Raw genomic sequence first — 25413 nt, 5'->3', positions numbered from 1 at the left:
TCATGTTTTTACATTTGTTCTGGCTGTGAGATGCTCCTTTGTGTTCAGGTCTGGCCTCAGAAGGATAATGTAGCACTTGGGGATGAAGATGCAGCCCAGCAGACCAGCACTGGAGGCCAGGATGGAGAAGACCTGAACAGCCACCATGTATTTCCCTTTGGTGCTCAGGTAGGTGGGCACAAAAGTCACCCAGACGCTGCAGAAGACCAGCATGCTGAAGGTGATCAGCTTGGCTTCGTTGAAGGCCCCAGGCAGATTCCTGGCCAGGAAAGCCACCGTGAAGCAGATGGCAGCCAGGAAGCCCATGTAGCTGAGGGTGACGTAGAACATGACAACAGCCCCTTCGTTGCATTGCAGGATGATCTCTCCAGGCTGGGAGTGGAGGTCAGAGTCAGGGAAGGGGGGAGAAACTCCCAGCCAAATGGAGCAGATGATAATTTGGAGAGCAGAAGAAGAAAGGATGATGGAGTTGGCCAAGCTTTTCCCCAGCCATCTCTTCACTCGGTTTCCTGGTTTTGTAGCCAGGAAAGCCAGCACCACCGTGATGGTTTTGGCCAAGAGAGAAGAAATGGCAACTGAGAAGATGATGCTGAAGACTGTTTGTCGGAGAAGGCAGGTGGCTTTCCTTGGTTGACCAATGAAGAGAGTAGAAGACAAGAAGCAAAGCAGGATGGAGACCAGGAGGATGTAGGAGAGATCCCGGTTGTTGGCTTTGACAATGGGAGTTTCTCGGTATTTAATGAAGACAATTAAAACAAGGCCTGTAGTTAGGAACAAGAGCAGGGCAAAAGAGACCAGGATGATGCCCAGATGTTCTTCATGAGACAGGAAGGTTATAACTTTGGGGATACATTGGATTCTGTCCTCATTTGGATATTTGTCATCCGGACACTTGGTGCATTTTCCTGCATCTGAGAAAAAAAACCATATTCCCTTACTATTCTCTTCTTTTACCTTTCAGGAAATACCTTATTTGGACAACAATGATACCAGGAGATATTGTCTAGGACACATTTATTAGTACCACTAGTGAGAGATGGTAAGAAGTATAAGACTTTTTTAAAAAATAATTTTTTGTTTAATTGTCTATGAAAGTGAGAGAAGAATTGGGACCCAAATAATTTCCTGTGTGATGTTCAGAACCAAACTTTATTATTTGATGTATGTAATGAATCAGTTCCACTTCCTTTCCTCCAATGTGACCCACCTTCCTGAGTGGAGAAGGTCCCCTCCGGACAAGGAATGCAGTTGTAGCAGCAAACTGGCTCTCCTTCTCGAGCCCTCTTGACAAATCCAGGACGACAGCTTTCCACACATCTGGACTCAGGCAGGGACTGAGCCGAAGAACAAGGAATGGCAAAGAAAAGATGTTAGGACTCTCCGTCCATGGGAAATGGAGGTAGAAATGGATGGAGACAAGTAGCCTCTGGTCTTCACTGAGGTAAATATGAAATCTCTGACTACTTCTAAACAGATGCAGGAGGTAGAACAACTGGCAGATTCTTTATTTAGTTCCTTCCTTTTCCTTTTGGAATTTAACATTGCAATAAGGTACTTTTCTACTTAATAGTCTAGAGGGATGGAATTGAAAAAAAGATTTAAGTATGATGATATATTCATATTAAACTGAGAATAAAGTTTACTATAAAATTTTTAGGAAACTTTTATTCCATTAGATTTTTTAAAGATAGAATAAAACTGTGATGAAGAAAGAAACCTCTGACCAGTAACATCTTGAAAGGTTTCCATAAAACATGCTAAAGCCCCTCCACTTAGGTCCCATCTGTTGAAGAACTTCCATTAGATGACACCAACTGGCATGGGAGGCCAACCACCCTGGAGACTATAGGCTTTGCCGACTTGAAATGGGACCTCATGCTTTGGAAAACAGAGAAAAGACACCAAATTTTATCCCACCTTATTGAGCAACTTTAGCCGTGAAAGAGCATCTTGTCTGATAGAAAGTCTCTGTTCTTGAAAAAGTGCCAGAGCCTCTTTTCTGGGACCCTCCTTGGGGAGAACCAAGAAGCCCCAAATGGCCAGATCTGCTGCTATCTCTCCATTTTGGTCCAAGTACAGTTTATAGTGAGAAATATTCCAAAATTCATTCTTCTCCAGAAAGGGATGAAACTAGAATGGGAACATCCAGGAATATGAAAAACAGAAAACTTTGTTTCTTATCCCACATTGAATCTTTCTTCTACAATTGTCTCATCTCCAAATATGGTTAAATAGGATGCAAATACTGCCATAATCTTCATAAGTGAATGAATAAAATGAACAGAGAAAAAAGAGATTATTCATAAACTCTTTGAAAACAACAGATTGATTCCCAGAAATCATGGGTTGATCAAGAAGAAATCTGTCAGGCTAATCTTCTCCCTTGTAATCCTGATGGAAAACAGCTCCAGATCAGAGGTGGGTTCCTACCTGTTTCGACCAGTTTGGCTGAAACGGTAGTAACCTGGTGGCCTGGGTGGCTGGAACCAGCAGCGACCCAGGGTGGCCACGCCCCTGAACCGGTTCTCTCGGCCATATTGTTTTTGGCTTCTGTGCATGTGCAGAGCAACCGGCAGTAGCGGTAGCCAGAACCCACCCCTGGCTCGATCCCACTTAGAAACCTCAGTTTACTCGTGAGCCCCATTGGCCTTTCTCCCTGCCTCTCCCGGCCAATGTTGCTCACGAGTAAACTGCAGCTAGGATCTCCCGCGTGTTGCACACCCAAAAACGACATGGAGGCATGGGCGAAAGCTGGGAGGGGGGTGCAACACACGGGGTGGGACCTAGCCAGCCCTGCTGTTGCAGTAGCTGCCTGGGCGAGCCACTCCCCACCTCCCCAGACCAGGCCCTCAGCTCGTGTCAGACTGAGGCCGCAGCCGCCACCTGCTCCTTTGTCCACCCAGCCTGCGGGAGCCACAGCAGCGCCGGTCATGGCTGAGAGCTTTCTTTGCCAGCTGGCAGCCGAAAAGTTCTCCCTCTTAAAAGCCTCCAGTGATGGAGCTTTCGGATCCAAGCGCACTTTAACCAACCAACCAACCAACCGGGGCTTAGTTTGGAAACAGAAGAAGAAAGAACCGGTGAGTGTCTGTGCCCAGGCATGGGGGATGTTGGGGGGGGGAGGCTGGGGGTTGAGCTGGAGGGTAGGAGGTCTCTGAGCAAGTGCTGGACAAGAAGGCGGTGGATGACCTCACTTTCCAGTCGCCGGTGAGTGGCTGAGTCCAGCCGGGGGATCAGAGGGGGCAGCTGAGCGAGTGCTGGGCAAGCAGGCAGGAGGGAGACCTCGGAGGCTCATTGTCAACCCAACTTTGCGCCCAGTTGGCTCCGGTTACCTAACCATCGGTTGGCTTAACGGTTGGACACGGGGAGGTGGGGGACGCTGCTTGGCAGGAGCGGTTTGGCTCAGTTGTTCACCGGGCGGCAAAGCAGACCGACTCAAAAAGGATGAAGGGGATCTTTGGTGGAGCCGGTCGAGGGAGCAACCCCTGGGTTATTGAGTCTTATTGGGTTGATGGGCCTAGCCTTGGGGTGAGGGGTGGGCCCAAATTGCATCCCACTGCAGGCGTCTCTCAGCCGTTGTGTGCAGGGAAAAGCCTTGCACAGTAAAGAAAACCTTCTTGTGAGTGTGAGGTAATTAACAATTTCTCAAACTCTTGGGAAGTTTTTCTTTACTGTGCAAGGTTTTTCCCTGCACACAATGGCTGAGAGACGCTCACAATGAGGTGCAATTTGGGGGGGTGGGGTGGGGCAGGGGATGGGCTGGGCCAGGCCACGAGATGCACATCTTACTGGAGACTGGCAGCTCCGGATCCTGTGGCTTTTGGGAGGTTTTCTTTTAAAAAATGCCTCTGCAGAGGAGCTGAAAACCTCCGAGGTTGCTTTGGGAGAGGGAAGATGGACAGCATCCCCACCCCCCCCTCCCTGGGTGCCTGCAGCCGTGGAGCAACTCTGGGCCCTTCCACACTAAAGAAAATCTTCTGGCGAGTGAGAAGTTGTTCATTGCCTTTGCTGTGCAAGGGCCGGGAGTTGCTGCAGGCTCCGAGGCTGCAGGCACCCAGGGAGAGGGGAATGCTACCCATCTGCCTGCCCCCTCCAGAAGCAACCTGGGTTTTTTTTGGGGGGGGGATCCCCAGAGCACCCTTGGAAAGGACTTTGGTGATCGGCCTGCCGCTAAAAGCAAACAATGAGGCGAGGCACAGAGATGGTTGTTAGAGGGAGGGAGGGAGGGAGGAAGGGAGAAAGAGTGTGTATATGTAATGGCTGGTTTCATCCAAATGAGTTTTTGTTTCAGGTGGATCTCCTAGCTTTGAAAGGAGGAAAGGAAGGGATAAAAGAGAAAGAAAGAAAGGGTGAAAGGGAGAGAAAGAAAAAGAAGGGAGAAACAAGAAAGAAAAGAAAAAAGAAATAAAAGGTAAAGAAAGAAAGAGAGGGAGGGAGGGAGGGAGGGAGGGAGGGAGGGAAAAGAAAGTGAATAAGATATAGATGGGTGGATGGATGTATATATACATATATGGAGGGAGGGGGGGAGGGAGAGAAAAAAGAAGAGAGGAAGGAAGGCTCCAGAAGACTCTTTGAAACAGCACAGCAATCTAGGATTGGAAGGGATCTCGGAGGTCATCTAGTCCAACCCCCTGCTCCAGCAGGAGACCTGATATCCTCTGGATTATTTTGGTGCCTTTAACAGAGAGGAAAATTGCCAGAAAAGGAGAAGGAGTTTACTAGGACAAGGCTGCCATGCAGAGGAAGGCAGAGACAGTCCTTGACTTATGACAATTGAGCCCAACAATTTGGTTGCTAAGCCAGAGTGTTGTTAAGTGAGCTTTGCCACATTTTACTCAATCCATGACATCTCCTGGCTCTAACAGTCATGTGCAGGCTAGGGAAGAACATCTGAAGGCCTGTGTAATGTTCTAACGTGCAGAAGTTATAGTTAAATGTGTGGCAGAAAGTGGACTCTGGGTGTGTTTTTCCAAACGCAATAAGTGAGGTTGAATGTGTATAGTTTTAGAAGAGCTTTGTGTTTGTGTGTGTGTGTGTGTGTGTGTGTGTGTGTGTGTACATACAGTATACAATATATACTTTACACACTAAACTATGTAATATGTATGTACACATATGGAATTTATACATAGGATTCAATTGTGTATTTTAGATGTTCAGTAGTTGTAAATAAATAGACAGGGAAATTATATGTAGTTGACGCAAGGAGAGGTATCTACCTTGTCATGTGTGATGTCAAGTTAACCATGCCCACCCAATCACATGACCACTAAGCCACACCCACCCAATCACATGACCACCAAGCCATGCCCACCCAATCACATGACCAGCAAGTCATACAACCAAGCCACACCCACCCAGTCACAAGACCACCAAGCCATGCCCACAGAACCAGTAGTAAAAAGATTTGAATCCCACCACTGGATGCAACCCTCTTCCAATAACTGACTCCTGTTACACACGAGTGTAAGATCCGCTCACTCTTATTCCAGAGTGTCAGACATGGAAAAAGTGAATTTAATTACAAGAGAGGAGATTTTAGCTGAATGAGAGAGAAAATATGATAAAAGGATGAGATGTTTTAGAGCTGAGCTAATAAAGCAGAGAAGTTCAGTCTCCTCTTGATGGATCGTCTGAGAGCAAAGACTGAGCAGCCATCAGTCAGAGAAGCTTGAACTGGAATTCCTGCAGAGAGGAGGGATTGGGCTAGATGACCTCAGGGTTTCCTCCTAATTTATAAAGGTTGTCATGCCACAACATGTACCATATTTTTCGGAGTATAAGATGCACCAGAGTATAAGACGCACCAAGGTTTTGAAGAGGCTTTTTTTTAAAAAAAGTAGGTAGGTAGGAAGAGGGAGAGAAAGAGAGAGAAAAACAGTAAGTAGGTAGGGAGAGAGAGAGAGTAGTTAGGTGGGGAGGTAGGGAGTTAGATAAAGGGATAGAGAGAGAAATACAGAGAAATATAGAGATAGAGAAATACAGTAGGTCGGTAGGGATAGAGAGAGGGGGAGTAGGTAGGTAGAGGGATAGAGAGAGACGAAAAAAAGAGATAGAGAGAGAAATACAGTAGGTAGGTAGGTAGAGAGAGAGAGTAGGTAGGTAGGTAGATGTTTCCAGGTGTATTTATCCATGTGCTGGAGAAGGAAATCGCTGACAATCTGCAGCACCTAAGACTTTGTTTCTGCTGGCAAAGCACTTGATCAATGCAATTCTCATCAACCAGTTAAAGAGCTTTCCAAGAGGGGGGGGAAAGTTTTTACACTCTGCAAACCTCCCCAAAACAGCCCGTTTTTGTGAAAACGCCCCCCCCCCTTTAAAAAAAGTCATGAATAGCCTTGGGGGGGGGTCTTGCAGAGTGATCCTGATGGGGGGGGGGCAAAAATGAGCAAAAAATGACCTGTTTTTCACAAAAACAAGTCCGTTGTTTTGTCAAAAGAATTGCATGCATAGCCTTATGTTGGCTTACAGAGTGCTGCTGGGGGTTGGGGGGGACACAAAACGGTCCATTTTTTGCTGATTACTGCCCTCCCCAGCCTCCAGGAGCTCTCTGAAAGCCTCCATAAGGCTATGCACGGCATTTTGGTGAAGGGGGTGGGGCTTCAGGAGGTAAAAAAAATGCTGTATTTGATGTATAATATGCACCCAGATTTTCAGCCTCTTTTTTGAGGGAAAAAGGTGGGTCTTATATTCTAAAAAATACGATAACTGTTGTGCTGTTGTTGCTCTAGCCCCACCTAGTGGCCAGGGGCAGATAAGCCTAACTATAAGGTCTGAAGCCAGACTCCATTTTCTGTCAGCCTTTGGAGAAGACGGAAGCAGCCGTTGTGACCGAGACCCCTGGTCTTCTGGAGACGGCCTCCGTCCCTCACACGGAGCATCACTTGAGAGGTTCCAGCTGCTTCTTTGCTGGCTGTTAGTTAATGCTGCCTATCTCCTATTTATATTTGATTTCCACTTTCTGCATCTCCTCAGTTTCACCTGCCCTCTTCTCCCAATAAAGCATCCAGATCCACGCCAGGCTCCCTTTCATTGGAGGAGAATAGGGGGGCTTAGCTACCTGTCCAGCTGCACACAGACCCACCTGCAATGGGGACGGAAGGAAGGTGGAATTCCACCAGGCTAATCACAAACCCACAGAATTTATTTTAAAAAGAATACAGCATTTTCCAATTAGCAGTGCTAAATATAAAAAATTACATGGTATCTACTCTTTGGAACCATTAATTCCCTGAATAATTAAATTGGCCAGATCTGTTGAGATGGTTCCCCTCCTTCTCCTCTGGATTCCTCCTCCAAAGGATCTAAGATTAATGGATCCATATCGGGACCCCCATACCTGCCACGGCTGCAGCCTTGGAGACCCCAAGATCTTTTCATCCTCCTTCCTTCTTCTCCTCGATCTGGAGGAATAGGCAGCATTCATGGCCTGGACCAGAGTCTTCATGAGACTGTAACGATTGTAGTCATTTTGGAACCCTTTTCTGTCCCTTTTCCCCTGGGTCTCCAGTGGGGCTTTCTGGTTGCATCTTCTGCGGCCTTTGACAGAAAAGACATTCTTTGAAAGAGAACAATGAAAATAATAATCTTTAATCTTTACTTCCACAAAGTAATAGGGTTTAAAGGCAGAATCTTTTGGCCTTTCTTTTGGCAGATAACCAAAGAGCCAAATACTATGGATGTATTTGAGAAGTCTGCGCTTGTTTATTGGATATGCTGCAAAATTTGTGAGGATCCAGACTTTCCCTTCAATGGGTCCTGGGAGACGCATAAGTGTTAAATGGAAAGGAAGAATTCTGTCCCAAATGGAATCATATTCCATGAAGTGAACAAAGACGTTGACTTGTCTCCACTTAGAGAGGGAATCCCTGAGGTATGCAGTATATCCAGTTGTTGAGAACAGTTGTGATATAACCACACAAATTCCATTCCTGACAAGCACAGGAGTAAAAGTCCTCATGAAATTCTCTCCCTTTTCTGTGTCTGAAGCAAAGAGGCCAATCAGGGTCCATCTGACGTGGAGGAGCAGCTGGACAATTGCTGGGTAATGGAATCCTTCTTTGGGATTCATCCGGTGGAAAAAGGGGAATCGACTTTTATCACTCAGAGCCTCTGAAGCTCTTGCAAAACTGATCTGAAAAAGGAATTGAAAGGATTAGAGCCATGATGGGGAACCTGTGGCATGCAGAGCGTTCTCTCACGGCACGCCAGCCGCCCCAGCCCAGCTCCACTAGCATCCACATGCAGGCGCACCTCCTGCCGGCCAGTTGGTTTTCGGGCCTTTGTGGAGGGCCAGGGCGGGGGACGCGTGAGAATGCAGGGGGGGGCTCACATTGCGCAGGAAACTCCGGTGGGCTGGAAGTGAGTGTGAATGGCCTGGCTCTCCAGTGCTTCCTGGCTCAGTTGGAGGCTTCCGTCAGCCTTCAAGCAGTTGCAGGGTTTTGGGGGTTTTTTGGCTTCCAGGTTGGTGCAGGAGGCTTTCCAGGGCCAAAATGGGGCATGGAAAGCGCAGGGTTCCCCCCCCCCCATTATTCCCGAATTGTGAGCTCTTAGGAAAGTATCCCTGTTAGATATTAGCATAAACCGCTGTAAGTCTCCACTCAGGTCCGCCACTAGGGCGGGAACAAGGGGTTGTTCTGATTGGTCGGGTGGTCTGCCAGATCCCTATAAAAGGGGAGCTACTCGACCCCATAGCAAGCGGGATCACTACTACTACTAAATAAAGAGCTGTTGTTGTCACTATCGTCTGGAGTCTGTTCTCTCGTTGCCCGAATCTAACATTGGTGACGAGGATGGGATAGAGAGACAGATAGGACGAAGAAGCCACCTCCAGAATCTACAGATCCAATCCAGCTCCGGGATTCGGCGGAAATCCCGGCAGCCATCTCAGCGCAGCAAATTCGAATGCAGACAAGATGTCGATGCACGCTCCACCAACTCCATACGACCCAATCGCTGAGCATTGGGAATCCTACATGCTGAGATTCGAATGCTTCCTTGAGGCAAACGATCTCACAGGAGTACCGGAGTACCGGAAAAAGAATATGTTCCTGAGCTACTGCGGTCGAGAGGTTTTTGAAACGGCTAGGGATCTCTCTGAGCCAACCCCCATCCAGGCAGTAACATGGACGGCGCTACAACAGACGCTGCAAACACATTACGCGCCAAAACCTTCCCGCCACGTTCGCCGCCAGGAATTCAACACGACGAACTAGAAGGCGGGAGAATCCATCAACCAGTACGTTGCAGCGCTTCGAAAAGCAGCAACGCATTGCGTGTTCAGGGACCTGGACGAGCAAATCCTGGCACGCTTCATATGCGGGTTAAAAGACATTTCGTTACAAAAACGTTTGTTGGCCAAACCCAACCTAAGCCTGCAAATTGCGCTAGACGAGGCGAGAGCTTCTGAATCAGCGGACAGATCTTCCGAAACAATACAACGCAGTTACAGCGCGATCCAAGCGGGAGCCAGACAAGCCAGAGTGCATTATGAGGCCGCCGATCAAGACACCGAGGACAACGAATCCGAAGACAGTCATCGCATGCGGAGCAGTCACGCGAGACCGGTGGGGAAACCCGAATTCCGTTTGCCACCCTGCGCAAGTTGCGGAGGAAACCACCCCCGGTCTACCTGCCGTTTCAGGAACGTTGTTTCCTCGCATTGCGACAAACTGGGGCACATCGCAAGAGTGTGCCGGAGTGAAGTCCCTGCCACACAATGGCAGCCTCAAATGTATCGCCGACAGAAGCCCAACCCAGGGGCTTGGCGAAAAAACAAAGGGCGCCCAGAGAGAGAACCAAGGGAGTCAGCCGAGAGAGAATATCCCCAAAGAGCTGAAAGGGCGTATTCGCAGAGAGCTGAGAGAGAGTATTCCCAAGAAGCCGAGAGAGAGTATACCCAGAGAGAACCATTGAGAACCTATCTCACTACAATAGGTCAGGTCCGCACAAAGCGGCCCAAAAAGCTGAAACTCACTGTCCTCCTGGAGGACTCCCCTTGCGAGCTTGAAGTTGACACGGGATCGTCCCTGACGACCATCTCATGGTCAGCCATGAAAAAGGCAATTCTGAGTCTTAAGAAGCGCCAACTGCGAACACCAGACATCCTGCTGCGGGACTACCAGGGGAACAGGGTCCCCATCGTGGGTCAGGGCACGTTTCGGGTCCAGTTCAAAGACATCATAGCCCAGCTGCCCGTGACCGTCGCCAGCGAGCCATTACAGAGCCTCCTGGGACTGGATTGGTTCGAAGCCCTGGGGCTAGAATTCACCAGAATCAACGCCGTGGAGAACAGCAGCGCTGAAGAAATTTTTAAGGAGTTCAAGGATGTGTTCAGCCCCGGCCTTGATAAGTATGTGGGAAAGCCTATATCATTCAATTTGGATCCAAAGTGGTGCCAATCCGACTCAAACCTAGAAGAGTGCCTTTTGCACTCCGCCCTAAAATTGACAAAGAAATCGATAAGCTAGTAGAGCAAGGGATCCTGGAACCGGTGGATCACGTGCGCTGGGAAACCCCAATTGTGACCCCAGTTAAGCCAGACGGGTCAGTCCGCATCTGCGCAGACTATAAATGCACAATTAATGTCGCACTACAACAAAGCGCATATCCTGTGCCCGTAGTCCAACACCTATTGCACTCGTTGGGGCCAGGAAAATTTTTCGCAAAATTAGACATGGCACAAGCGTATCAGCAGCTGCCTGTGGAAAGCGCCACGGCGGAGGCCCAAACTATAGTGACGCACAGGGGTGCTTTTAAATGCAACCGGTTACAATTCGGCGTAAGCATTGCTCCGGGTTTGTTCCAAAGCGTTATGGAACGACTTTTGCAGGGCATACCAGGAGTCGTCCCGTATTTCGACGACCTCTTGGTGTCGGCTGCAAACGAGGAGCAACTAATAAAACGTGTCAAGACTGTTTTGGCCAGAATTAGAGAAAAGGGTCTCCGCCTAAAAAAGGAAAAATGCCAAATTAACGTGCCTAGCGTAGAATTCCTTGGTTATAGAATCGATGGACTGGGTACACACCCAACATCGAAGAAAATTAAGGCGATCCAGGACGCCCCCACACCACGAAATCAGACTGAGTTGCAGGCATTCCTCGGACTTCTTAACTTCTACAGCGTTTTTCTAAGACAGAAAGCTACCGTCGCTGAGCCGCTACACCGACTCCTAGCCAAGAACGCGAAATGGACCTGGGGACGTTCCGAGGTGGCTGCCTTCGCCGCCGTCAAGCGCCTGCTGACGACCGACTCTCTACTCATCCAGTACAGCCAAACTCTACCACTGATATTGACCTGCGATGCATCACCTTTCGGCGTCGGTGCAGTACTCAGCCACAGAATGCCAAACGGGAACGAAGCCCCCATCGCGTTCTACTCAAGGACTTTGTCATCGGCGGAACGCAACTACAGCCAAATGGACAGGGAAGCGTTAACCGCTGTGGCTGGAGTCAAGCGTTTTCACGAATATCTCTACGGCCGCGATTTCGAACTGATAACAGACCACAAACCATTGCTGGGTCTTCTGGCGGGAAACCGCCCCACACCGGTCTCCCTATCCCCACGCATGACCAGGTGGACTGTTTTCCTGGCTGCGTATTCCTACAAACTGATACATCGACCGGGTTCCACATTAGGACATGCAGACGCACTCAACCGTTGCCCGTTACCGGAACTGTTAACAGACCCCACTCCAGAGATACCGGTACTTTTGATTGACTGTTTGGACTCAGGGCCAGTTTCTTCTGTGGACGTTGCTAGGTTTTCTGCTAAGGATAACGTAATTAAACAAGTACAAACTTGGGTATGGAGGGAGTGGCCCAAAGGGATTGCGGGACCCGAATTCAAACTGTTTTGGTCTAAGCGCGATGAACTGTCAGTTTTACAAGGTTATTTATTGTGGGGGGATCGAGTTGTGGTACCATACAAACTGCGGAGAAATGTATTAGAGGCTTTGCATGTTGGGCATCCAGGGATCGTAAGGATGAAAGCACTAGCTAGGAGTTACGTTTGGTGGCCGAACATGGACAAGGAGATAGAGGAATGGGTAGCCACTTGTAATCCATGCCAGGAGTCCAGACCAGCCCCCCCTGAAGCGCCCGCTACGGAATGGGACAAACCAAAAGCACCCTGGTCGCGAATACACATCGATTTCGCAGGGCCAGTGCAAGGGCAAACGTTTCTAATAGTTGTGGACGCATACTCCAAATGGTTGGAAGTAGTCCTGATGACTTCAATCACGGCAGAGGCAGTCATCAAGGTACTACGGCGTCTTTTCGCCACACATGGCCTGCCCGACCTCCTGGTTTCCGACAACGGGCCCCAATTCACGGCCATGCAAATCGAAGCATTTTTAGCAAGTCAGGGAATTCGGCATGCCCTCGTCGCGCCATTCCACCCGGCGTCGAACGGACAGGCGGAGAGAATGGTGCGATCTGCAAAAGAGGCCCTCGCTAGGATGGGCCCGGGTGATTGGCAAACACGAATCGACCATTATCTATTAATCCAACACATTACCCCTAGCGCCACGACGGGAAAGAGCCCCGCTGAACTCATCATGGGTTGCCGCTTAAGGTCTCACCTGGACCGGCTTCACCCAAATTACTCTGCCACATCTCCCCCAGACTCCACAAGCAAAATTCGGAACTTTAGCATAGGGGATTCAGTATACGCCCACAACTATGCAGGGGGAACACTGTGGGTTCTGGCAAGGGTAATTGGTATCACGGGCCCTCAATCATACTTGTTGGAATTAGAGGACGGTAGAAATTGGAAAAGACACATAGAGCAACTCCGAGGTCGCCTAACGCACTCCAACCTACGATCAGCAAATGAAGACTTCATTCCGCAGGAAAGTGTTGTGGCCCGGCAGGAGCCGTTGGAGTTGCCACCAGACTCCGACAGCGAGGGTCCCTCGGAGTCGGCTCAGGAGGACCCTGGACAGGGTTCCGACTCTGAGCAGGGCGCAGAGAGGCTGGTTGGCCACCAGGAGGCGCCTGAGGCATGGAGCAGTGGTGAAAGCCAAAGGAAGGGGGCTCCTGATGTCATGCCTTGGAGCAGTGGGGAGGAGTCACAGGACAGTGAGTCAGATATCAGCAGTGAGCTATTAGATGCTCGTTACCGACGTGCTTCCCGGCGCAAGGAGCAATTGAGCAATTATAGGAGATAATGGCTCTCAGCTGCTGATCATTAGACTCCTCTCCAGACTATAAAGGGACTGCTTGTGGACACACCCTTTGCAGGAATCAACTGATCATTGGAGTTGGAGAAGCTCTCAGATCTGTGTCGTACTTTGGCAAGCTGGATTGCTGCCAAAGGATTTACCTGGATTGCTGCCGATCTGTTCCCTGGACCTTGGCAGGCAGGAGTGCTGCTAAGGTGATTATCTGGAGCTTGGTAGCTGGATTGCTGCCCAGAGTGCTATCTTGACCTTGGCAGGCTGGATTGCTGCCAAGGTGGAACCTGTATGTCAATAAACATCTGGAAGAGACTTTGTGTGTCTTGGAGTGACTTGGTGACAAAAGGGGGGGTCAGAACAGAAAGTAAGCGATGCAACAACCCGAACATCCAAACACAGATGACTACGGCACCACGGAGCCTGAGGTGGAATCTGAGATCAACGATAGAGCAGAGCAGCCTCCCAGCGAGGGGAACCTACCATCCCCAGCCAGCTCTACGGAACAAGAGGAACACTCCGATCTCACGCCCGCTCCCACGCAACCCGAACTTCGTAGGTCCACCCGAGCAAGGCAGAAACCGGCATACTTACAGGACTTTGTCACTAACCGGAACACTCCATCTAAGAGGAGAGGGGTGTTAGATATTAGCATAAACCGCTGTAAGTCTCCACTCAGGTCCGCCACTAGGGCGGGAACAAGGGGTTGTTCTGATTGGTCGGGTGGTCTGCCAGATCCCTATAAAAGGGGAGCTACTCGACCCCATAGCAAGCGGGATCACTACTACTACTAAATAAAGAGCTGTTGTTGTCCCTATCGTCTGCAGTCTGTTCTCTCGTTGCCCGAATCTAACAATCCCCTCCTTGTGGGTTGCTAACAATGGTGGGTTTTAAAATTGCCAAGGGCCATGGCGAGGGATGCATGAGTATGTAGTGTGTGTGTGTTTGTGTGTGTGCGCGCGCTCACATTGTGCAGGAAACTCCTCTGGGCTGGAAGTGAATGGTCTGGGCCTCCAGTGCTTTCTCAGTTGGAGGCTTCCTTCAGCCTTCAAACAGTTGCAGGGGTTTTATTTTTTATTTTTTGCTTCCAGGTTGGTGCAGGAGGCTTTCCAGGGCCAAAATGGGCTGCAGAAAGCACAGAGGTTTTTTTCCCTCCATTTTGGCCCTGGAAAGCCTCCTGCACCAACCTGGAAGCAAAAACCCCCAAACAAGCCCTGCAACTGTCTGAAGGCTGAAGGAAGCCTCCAACTGACCCAGGAAGCACTGGAGAGCCAGGCCATTCACACTCACTTCCAGCCCACCAGAGTTTTCTGCCCCAGGGCAGAAATGAAAACCTGTCCTGTGGAGCCCACTGCCACTTGGGCGGAGGAGGACGACCACACGAAGAAGAAGAGGAGGAGGAGAATGGCGAGGATTTGCAGGAGCCGGCAGGGAGCAGGTCAGGTGGGGCTGTCTGTCTGGCTGGGGAGGGGCAATCATGGTGCTTAGTTGGCAGCAGCCTGCATGCCCCGACTGTGCTGGGGAGGAAATAAGAGGCCCTGCTTGAATGGGGATGAAAGTACACACACACCCTGCCTCCCTGCTCAGGTGTTGGCCATAACAGTTTGGGTGCCCTGGCTGAAGCACAATTTCTCTGACACACACAAACACACACACACACACACACACACACACACACACACAAATTACTCTCTTACCCTTCCTGTCTCTGTCTGGCCCCATTTGCATGCTCAGCTGTCGCCCACACCATTGGCAGCAGTTTGGGTGCCTTGGCTGAAGTATGCTTTCTCTGCCAAGCACACTTGGATTGCCTGTCTCTGTCTGGCCCCATTTGCTGCTCCTTGAGACAAAGAAGCCTCATTAAGTAGCTAAGTGGAAAGTAGTTGGGGGGAGGGGAGGAGCAGGAGACCTGCAGGTAACCACTTTCCCCACCCCTGAGAATGAAAGTTTCTGGATCCCTGACTCTGCCAAAGAAGATGGGTGCCTGAATCTGCACAATATTATAGCACCCAGGAGCGTCCATTCTCGGCACAAAAAGCATTTCCCAGCCAACTCTCCTCTCCCTTCTTCAAAGGCAAAGAAGCCGAGAAACAAGAGAGGAGACAGAGGTTTGGAAAGTAAGTGAGTCCTTGTTGCAGGAAGGGAGGGAGAAACAGGAGGTATCTTAGTGGGTTGGGGAGGCCTTGAGGGTCTCTTCTATCACTAGGACCCCCATGGCCTTCCCCACCCTGAGATGCAATACAATAGCAGAGTTGGAAGGGACCTTGGAGGTCTTCTACTCCAACCCCCTGCCCAGGCAGGAAACCCTACACCATTTGAGACAGATGGCTATCCAACATCTTCTTAAAGAGTTCCAGTGTTGGGGCATTTACAACTTCTGGAGGCAAGCTGTTCCACTGATTAATTGTTCTAACTGTCAGGAAGTTTCTCCTCAGTTCTAAGTTGCTTCTCTCCTTGATTAGTTTCCACCTATTGCTTCTTGTTCTACCCTCAGGTGCCTTGGAAAATAGTTTGACTCCCTCTTCTTTGTGGCAACCCCTGAGATACTGGAACACTGCTATCATGTCTCCCCTAGTCCTTCTTTCTATTAAACTAGACATACCCAGTTCCTGCAACGGTTCTTCATATGTTTTAGTCTCCAGTCCCCTAATCATCTTTGTTGCTCTTCTCTGCACTCTTTCTAGAATCTCCACATCTTTTCTACAACGTGGCAACCAAAACTGAATGCAGTATTCCAAGTGTGGCCTTACCAAGGCATTATAAAGCTGTATTAACACTTCACATGATCTTGATTCTATCCCTCCGTTGATGTAGCCTAGAACTGTGTTGGCTTTTTTGGCAGCTGCTGCACACTGCTGGCTCATATTTAAATGGCTGTCCACTAGGACTCCAAGATCCCTTTCACAGTTACTACTGTTGAGCAAGGTACCACCTATACCAGTGATGGCGAACCTTTTTTGGCTCACGTGCCACAAGTGGGGGGAGCGGAGGGGGGGTCGAGTACAGGCGTGCCGCACCCGTAATGCAACGCGCGATCCCCCCAGTGCGCATGCGCGCACAATGCGTGAACCCCCCCATTTTTACAATTTTTTTGCCCTCCCCAGGCTCCAGGGGCTTTATAGGAGCCTGGGGAGGGCGAAAAGAGCCTCCCCCGACCCCCCAGAGGCCCTCCGGAGGCTTCAGGGACAGGGGCTACCCTGTCTGGAGGCTTCAGGGACTGAAGTCTGGAGGCTTCAGGGACTGTCTGGAGGCGCACCTTCGGAGCGCTTAAAACCACCCTCCGAGCAAACCAGAAGTGACTTCCAGGTTGCTCGGAGGGTCGTTTTAAGCGCTCCAAAGGCATCAGGGAAGCCTCGGACGGTCCCTGAAGCCTTCGGAGCGCTTAAAACCACCCTCCGAGCAAACCGGAAGTGATTTCAGGGTTGCTCGGAGGGTCGTTTTAAGCACTCCGAAAGCATCAGGGAAGCCTCGGACAGTCCCTGAAGCCTTCGGAGCGCTTAAAACCACCCTCCGAGCAAACCGGGTTGCTCGGAGGGTTGTTTTAAGCGCTCCGAAGGCATCAGGGAAGCCTCGGACAGTCCCAGAAGCCTTCGGAACGCTTAAAACGACCCTCCGAGCAACCCGGAACTTCCGGTTTGCTCAGAAAGTGGTTTTAAGCATTCCGAAGGCTTCAGGGACAGTCCCTGAAGCCTCCCGGGGGGGGCGGGGGAGGCTCTTTTCACCTCCCCAGGCTCCTATAAAGCCTCTGGAGCCTGGGGAAGGCAAAAAATAGCTTTTAAAAAGGTGAACTCAGCTGGCCAGCGCGTGCCATAGGTTCGCCATCACGGACCTATACTTTACCTGTGCATTTCGTTTTTGTTGCCTAAATGTAGAACCTTACTCTTTTCACCATTGAATTTCATTTTATTAGATAGTGCCCAGTGTTCAAGTTTGTCAAGATCCTTCTGTATCTTTAGCCTATCTTCTGGAGTGTTGGCTATTCCTGCCAGCTTGGTGTCATCTGCAAATTTGATGAGTTCCCCATTTATTCCCTCATCCAAATCATTGATGAAGAGGTTGAAGAGTACTGGGCCCAAAACAGAGCCCTGGGGTACTCCACTGCATACCTCCCTCCATGTAGATGCAGTTCCATTGAGGACTACACATCCATCTGGTGGTGGTCATGGGCACATTGGTATCCTTGAATTCTGAGCTCTTAGGAAAGTATCCCCTCCACGTGGGTTGCAAACAGCTGTTTCCAGTGGGGAAAAAAGGACAAAGCAATTGGGGAAATAGTTTCCTTTGCTATATTTCCAGTCTGAATCAGACCATGGCAAGGTCCCTACAGAAGAGATCTTTCAAGGATCATTATGTATTCATAGAAAAGCAACTAACTTAGCTCTGTTCTTAAATGCTAAAGCTGTTGCACATAAAAAACAGAGGAGCTCTGATCAACTACCAGAGCCATCATTTTGACAGTTTTGCTGTCCTGTAGTCTGTCCCCATGAAATGCAAGCATGGAATAAACTGAGCCTGGTTTGTTCTCAGTCTTTTCAGTGGCCACAAACTACTAGCAAAAGTGGCATTTGATCACAAGGCAAGGAATGTTTCCCCTTTTGCATTGGAGCATCCAAAAAGGGACAGGAAAGACAAAGAAAAAGACGGAAAGAGGAGAAGAGAGCAAGGAAGCAAAAAGAAGGAAAGAGGGGAAGAAAGAATGAAGAGGGAAGGAAAAAGAAGGGAAGGAAGGAGATTATAATGAGAGAGGCTGAGGGTGTGAGGTAAATCCTGCCTTAGCACGATCACCAACAGCCCTGTTGCCTTTTACCATCTCCTTGTCCCATCCTCCTGACCTCTCCTGGTGGTCTTCCATCCTATCATTGAGGATGCTTTGGTTACAAAGCTAGGTCTCGTAAAAAGAGGGAGTGGGCCTCTTTCTGACCCACATACTTTGACCTCCTGCACACACCATGGGCAACCAAGGAGAGTGAGCACAGCAGCAGTGGGAGCTGGCCGTGCCCACCATGGCCTCCAAAGTCAACCACAATGGGGCCCTCATTGAAATTGAGTTTGACACCCCTGGACTAACAGATGACCTGAGTGCTGCATGTGTTGCTCTCAAACTTACAAAGTATGAGTCAAGGTTAGAAAAATTATCAGCTTGCATTCAACAGCAAAAGTCACATTAATCAAAAGCATGCCAAAGGCAAGTGTTTACCTTTCAATAAAAAGGTGTTTGTATCATTGAAAGCGCTGTTATTGTGGGGGGGGGGGTTCAGAGAAAAGACGTTAATAGTGTATGAGTTGTTTTTCTAAACTAAAACCTCATTATTCAGGTTAAATTGCCGTGTTGGCACTCTGAGATAAATAAGTGGGTTTTGGGTTGCAGTTTGGGCATTCGGTCACTAAAAGGTTTGCCATCACTGGATTGGAGCACACATAGAGTGTAACCTAATTCAGCTTTTGTTAAATTGCTGTTGAGAGAAGCTCCATTGTAACCTAAGGTGCCAACTACATAGATAAAACTTGTAGGCGATTTGCCAAGCTTAGCCTAGCAAAGTAACTTCTTGTGAAAAGTAAAATGTGGATTCTGCCAAGTAGCCTTGCTTGTAACCTAAAATGTGTGTTCAGCATTCCCTAACAAAGATCTGAGTTATATGCCAGAAAATGGATTTCTTTTTCCTTATAAAGTCTATTGTTTTCAGAGCACTGAGAAAAATCATGAAATTTGTGTGATATCAAATTACGTTCTGTGCAAGCTATGTGAGCTGTAAGATGTTTGGAAAAGTTTTTGGTGCATGCCTGTTTTTCTCTCTCTGCCTGCGAGACAAAAAGGTCATCCAGTCTTTTGCTTTCTGCAGAAATAAAAGCTGATAATCCATAGCTTTGTCTTCAGAGTTTCACTGTGGATTTATCAGATTCTGAGCTGCATTCAAAAACCTTGCACAATGAAGAATGCTGTGTTATATTTGGGGTCAGATCGAGTCCAAAATATTATATTTTAATAAATCCAATCTTGTTCTCATGAAAACATTAGAATAATTTGTTAATTAGACATTGTTTAAAATATTAAAGACAGAATATTAGCAAGATTGAATCATAAAAGTGGAAAATAATAAATAAATTAAAAAACTATAAACAATGTAAGTCATATTACTGTATCTCACCCCTACAATTTATTGCAATTAGATGAACATGTGCAAATGCTAACTGAAGTATTCTATTCCAATAAAGGGCCTACTATAATTTTTGAGGATTGGTGCATATCAGTCAGTGGTGGGTTTCAAATTTTTTTAGAACCTATTCTGTAGGTGTGGCCTGTTTTGTGGGAGTGGCTCGGTGGTCATGTGACTGCGTGGTCATGGCCAACTTGGAAAATGTGGTGAAACTCACTTAACAACGCTCTTGCTTAGCAACCAAAATTTTGGGCTCAATTGTGGTCATAAGTTCTCCTTCCTTCCTTCCTTCCTTCCTTCCTTCCTTCCTTCCTTCCTTCCCTCCTGTTTTCTTCTTTCTCTTTCTCTCTCTTTCTCTTTCTGTCTATCTCTGTCTCTTTCTCTGTGTAGCTCTTTGTCTCTCTCTCCCTCCCTCCCTCTGTCTCTCTAAGTCATTCTCTCTCTGTGTCTGTCTGTCTGTCTGTCTCTCTCTCTCTCTGTATCTCTCTCTCTCCCCTCCCTTCTTTTCTCTCTGTCACTGTGTGTGTGTATATCTTTCTGTCTGTCTGTCTCTCACTCACTCACTCACTCACTTAATCACTCACTCTCTGTGTGTGTCTCTTTCTATGTGTCTCTCTCTCACTGTCTGTCTCTCCCTCCCTCCCTCCCCGTCTGTGTCTGTGTGTGTCTGTCTGTCTCTTTCTGATTCCCTCCCTCCCTGTCTCTCTGTCTTTATCTCTCTCTGTGCCTCTCTCTGTCTCTGTCTGTCTGTCTGTCTCTCTCTCTATATCTCTCTCTCTCCCCTCCCTTCTTTTCTCTCTGTCACTGTGTGTGTGTATGTGTGTGTATCTTTCTGTCTGTCTGTCTGTCTGTCTCTCACTCACTCACTCACTCACTTAATCACTCACTCTCTCTGTGTATCTCTTTCTGTGTGTCTCTCTCTATCTGTCTGTCTCTCCCTCCCTGCTGTCTCTCTCTGTGTCTGTCTCTCTCTCTCTGATTCCCTGTTTGTCTGTCTCTCTCTCTGTATCTCTCTCTCTCCCCTCCCTTCTTTTCTCTCTGTCACTGTGTGTGTGTATGTGTGTGTATCTTTCTGTCTGTCTGTCTGTCTCTCACTCACTCACTCACTCACTCACTTAATCACTCACTCTCTCTGTGTATCTCTTTCTGTGTGTCTCTCTCTATCTGTCTGTCTCTCCCTCCCTGCTGTCTCTCTCTGTGTCTGTCTCTCTCTCTCTGATTCCCTCCCTGTCTGTCTGTCCCTCTCTCTCACTCACTCACACACACACACACACACACATACTGTGGTCACCTTGTTGAGTGTTCCTATCACATTTGAGACACTCAATAATTGGCCTGCATTTATGGTTTTTTGCAGCATTCTGCAGTCATGGGACCAAAATATATGATTAAAAGTACCTGGCAGCGGCATTTTTCCCTGGGAGGCTCTGCAGAACATCCTAAGACCAATTCGACCACATCTGCCCTCTTCGGGGAGAAGCTCTCTTTGGCAGGTCCTCTTCAGAAGGATGAGGCCACCCTGGTCCCCCTCCTGTTCTTCATCTTCCTGTCCCCATGGATTGGCTCTGGAGTCATCGCTGGAAGCACAGAGTTTCGTGAGTCCCCTGCCATCGGTCCTACAGTTCAGGTCAGCAGCTTTGTTCCCACTCTGCCCCCTGCCTGGTTCCTCTGTTTATGTGATTCCTGAAAGGTAGCTGCTAGTGGCCCAAAAAACGCCATGGAAAACATAGGCAAGTGCACACCCCGCACAATTACACCCCCAGAGTCTTTCGGAGGGAAGCCTCTGCACAAGCTCGGGTGAGTGAGAACAAGTTCCCTCTGTTACGAAGGCTCCGGGATGAGGGACGGAATCTTCGCTGTGGGACAGTAAAGCCCTATTCGCCAGAGACAGCAGGACCAAAGCCCCTCTCCCAAATGGCCCTTCCTCCCTCTGAGGGTGAGGGACCTGGCTGCCCCGCTGCCTCTGGAGCCTCATCCCGGAGCCTTCGTAACGACTTGTTCTCATTTGCCCGGGCTTGTACAGAGGGTTCCCTCCAAGACTCTCTGGGGCTGTAATTGTGTGAGTGTGTGTGCGCGCCTATGTTTTCCATGGCATGGGGTCGCAGCCGTCATTTTGCGTCACTAGCAGCTACCCTTCAGGAAGCGCATAAAAAGAGGAAAAAGGAGGGGAGAGAGTGTGAACAAAGCCCCTGGCCTGAACTGCAGGACCAATGGCAGGGAGCTGTTGAGGCTCTGCGCTGCCGGCGATGACTCCGTAGCCCATCCGTGGGGGCAGGAAGACGAGGAATGGGAGGGGGACCAGGGGGGCCTCATCCTTCTGAAGAGGACCTGCCAAAGAGGGTCTGTTCCTGAAGAGGACAGATGTGGTGGCATCCATCTTGGGATGTTCCGCGGAGCCCCCCAAGGAAAAATGCCGTTGCCAGGTACTTTAAAGTGGGAATGGGTTTTTAAACAGGCATCTGTCAAAGAGAAGAGGACAGCACATGTCCCGTGGGCTTCTCCAACAGCCAAAGAAGGAACAGGAAGCGAGGATTCATAGGACAAGACCACGGCCTTCGCTACTCTCTCCTCTGACAGCCGCCTCGTTTCCAATGAAGGGAGTAGGGAATCCATGCAATTTCCTCCCTCTGCATGGATTCCCCACTACCTTCATTGGAAACTAGGCGGGCATCAAAGAGCAGAGGACAGTGCATGCCATGTGGGCTTGTCCAACAGCTGAAGAAGGAACAAGAGGTGAGGATTCCGGTACGGGGACTCCGGAAGAACGGGTACGAGAAGGCATGCAAAATATCACCAACCGGTGCGCCCGTACTAGTCAGTACCGGCTGAAACCTAGTCCTGCTGCATATTTTAATGCTTCCATAGCCCAGATTCTTTGTGGAGGAATCTTTTTAACTTCTTCTCCAGTTGTACAAGAAACAAGGAGACCTCAAGTTCTAATACAATTTGTCAGTAGTACAATCCAAGATTGGTCTTTAATTGAAGTTTTGTCTGTTCTAACAGCCACCACAATTTTCAGAGTCTTGTCAGTTTCCATAGATTAAATGCCAATATCCACATTTTCTATTTTACAGTATAAATCAACATGTTCCAATAGGTATTTAGCATGCTAAGCATATGTACATACAACAGAACTTATAACAAAATAAAAGTGTTGGAAAGGACCTTTGAGGTCTTCTAGTCCAACCCCCTGCTCTAGCAGGAGACTTTACACCAGGTGTCCTCAAACCCGGCCCACGTGGCCAGATACAGCCCACCAAAGCCATTAATCCAGCCCACATGGGACCACGAGGCTGCCGCACCCAAATCACTCTGCCCATCTGCTGGCCCCCACCCACCGGCTGAGTGCAGGCCTTACCTTCACAAGCCCCACGGACTGAAACTACAAAGTAAGACCAAAGCTTTTGGCCGGCAGAGTTCTTCTGGGGGGCGGGGAGGCCAAGAAGAGGATGTACGGAGGCCCCAGGAGGGGGAAATGCTGCCCTCTGCCTCAGCTTCTTAGCTCGGGCTAAGTGGAACGCAGAGCCATGTCGCCTGGCACGTGTGGCCTTGCCAGTTGCTCTTCTGGGTTTCTGGTGCCCATGTGCACGTGACGATCAGCTGGCTTTTGCGTGCACAGCAGTGCCAGGAACTGGAAGAGCTGGTCTTTGGTTGCCTACCAGCCAGCTGATCATCACCTGCGTGTGCACCAGAAACCGAAAGAGGAGCTGCCTGGTGCACATATGCGCAGTGGCATACGCATTGGGCAACTCCTCTTCCAGATCGTGTCCCTGACAAAAGCAGTTGATGCTGTAAAGGTTCACCATCAATGCTCAATTCCAAGGGTGGTTTTACCAAGGCATTATAAAGTGGTACTAATACATCACGTGATTTGGATTCTCTCCTTCTGTTGATGCAACCTAGGATTCCAATGGCTTTTTTTGGCTGCTGCCACACATTGTTGGGTCAGATTTGAGAGATTGTCCACTAAGATTCCAATATTCCTTTCACAGTTACTGCTATTGAGCCAGGTTTCACCTAATCTGTACCTGCACATTTGGTTTTTCTAGCCTCAGTGTAAGACTTTACTTTTCTCTACATTGAATTTCCTTTTGTTAGATAGGCCCAGGGTTCAAGTCTATCTAGATCCATCTGCATCTTGAGCCTGTCTTCTGGGCTGTTGGCTATTCCTGCCAGTTTAGTGTCATCTGTAAATGGGATGAGTTCTCCATCTATCCCTCATCCAAACCATTGATGAAGATGTTGAAGAGGACTGGTCCTAAAATGGAACCTTGGGGTCCCCCACTGCTTCTTTCCCTCCATGTAGATGTAGTTCCATTGAGGACCACCCACCACTCACTTTTCCAGATAGAGAAAAACACACACAAACCTGTGGGATTTTGTAGGTGCCTCCTAACATTGACGCCTGGACGGAGATCTCCCTGTAAGCTCCATCAAGAAGAGCCAGAAGGTTCTCCTTCCTTCCACAGCCATAGTTGGGGACATTGGCTTCTCCAGTGGAGAGAATGTCCAGCAAGGCATCTGAAGTGCGGAAGGTGCTCCAATAGTTGGCGTGGATGTTGTAGCCCAGTGTGAGATTGTGCAGGAGCTGGGAATTCTTGTTGACCGTTTGAATGTTGAAAATAAACCGTAAGCCAATGTAAAAACCATAAAAGTCCCTATGGTTAAAAAAAGTGTTATTATAATGAACAGCAACAACAAATACTTTTTTAAAAATATATAATCCTCCAGAAGCCTACTGAGCCTTAAACCAACATTGATCCAAAGCAATGATCAATTATACAAATATGGAAATTGGCTGAGATATGGCAACTACAACTGGTTCAACCACTACTTTAAATAAAATTCATTATTCAGGTGATAAATCAAGGATTGAACTGAGAGAGGAAAATAATCTTGAGTCCTTTCAGCTTTTTTTCAGACCCCTTTTTGAGTCTCTTTCACAAAATCAGACAAAAGAGAAGCTATGGAAATCAAAATCATTCAGGAAATTAGACATAATCCCCAATATAGGAATAAAGAAGAATAAAAAACAGAAAAGAAGGAGAGTGTTAGAATGGAGGGAGTGCAACTCCATCACCCTGAATGACTTACAGTTCTTGGAAAACAAACTGAAGAGAAGGAGCCACATTGAAAAGCAACTTTGTATGCAATTTTTCCTCTCCACTGATAACTATACCAATGATATGGTCTCCTGGGCTGTAAAAGCTCTGTGGTCGTTTTCCATCCTGGTGCTCCAAACTCTGCGGGCATTTCATTCTCAGCTTCCCAGAGACTGGATGGGACACCAGCAGCATCAGAAGCAGAAGCAGGAGGTCCATCATTCATGGGGCGAATCAACGAATCCCTTTTCTGTTTCTAAAGAAGAATTAGAATAATTCAAAGGATTCACAAGGTGGAATATGATCCAGTGACTTTCCTGATTGAAACACAGAGAAGCACTCAGCTTCACCTGGAAAGGAGAGAGACGGACATTCAAGAGCACAGACCCTGCCTGTCCCTAAACTCCATATTTCTCTGCCCAAAGTCTCCCCTGGAGGATTCGGCCAAAGAGCAGAGCTGACACTTTTGTCATAATTCTCCCTCTCAGGAAGGATCCCTGGATAATTCAACCAGTTCTCGGACTCAAAGATTGTTGGGAAATTCTCTGGAGGGAAATGAAAGGAAAATTATCCTCATGTGATTCATAATAATAGAGGCAGAGATGCAATTAAATCCATCATCTAGAATTGAGAAGTTTGGGGTCTCCAGGCTTGAAACTGGCCCCAGAGGGAATACACGGCACCTGTGGCTGAAGAAAAAAAAAAGAAATGTGACATTTGTTGGCATTGTGGTTAAAGAGAAAAATCCCAGATGCCATTTAATACCAGAGTATGTCACAGATCTGAAATAGCTGCCTGCTGAGTTGGAACCAAAAATTATTTAATTTGAAAGCTAATGCTCAAGGGCATCACCGGAAAAGGTCTGATGCAATAGTGCAGCCAGTCTGTTGAACAGAATCAACTTTAGTGAAAAACTAGTTACCAGAACTTTGCAGAGTTAAAAAGAAACACACAGAGACAGAAACACAGAGCGAAGTTAGAAAAA

General features: G+C 48.4%; 1 protein-coding gene across 1 annotated transcript; it reads right to left on the bottom strand.

Annotated features, from left to right (window-relative positions):
• On the bottom strand, positions 1-24647 carry LOC309393316 (vomeronasal type-2 receptor 26-like; the record flags this gene model as incomplete). The annotated part of the gene is made up of 6 exons (XM_081955354.1): positions 1-911; positions 1208-1334; positions 1918-2130; positions 7337-8131; positions 23696-23984; positions 24421-24647. The coding sequence occupies 6 exons, from the start codon at positions 24645-24647 to the stop codon at positions 1-3; spliced, it is 2562 nt and encodes an 853-aa protein (XP_081811480.1).
• Between the last annotated feature and the right edge of the window lie 766 nt (positions 24648-25413).

The sequence above is a fragment of the Natrix helvetica genome, assembly GCF_964273705.1.
Source record: "Natrix helvetica genome assembly, chromosome: 5".
Classification (NCBI taxonomy): Eukaryota; Metazoa; Chordata; class Lepidosauria; order Squamata; family Natricidae; genus Natrix; species Natrix helvetica.
Note: the sequence above shows the minus strand (reverse complement) of the source record. Positions and strands in the feature narration are given on the sequence as shown.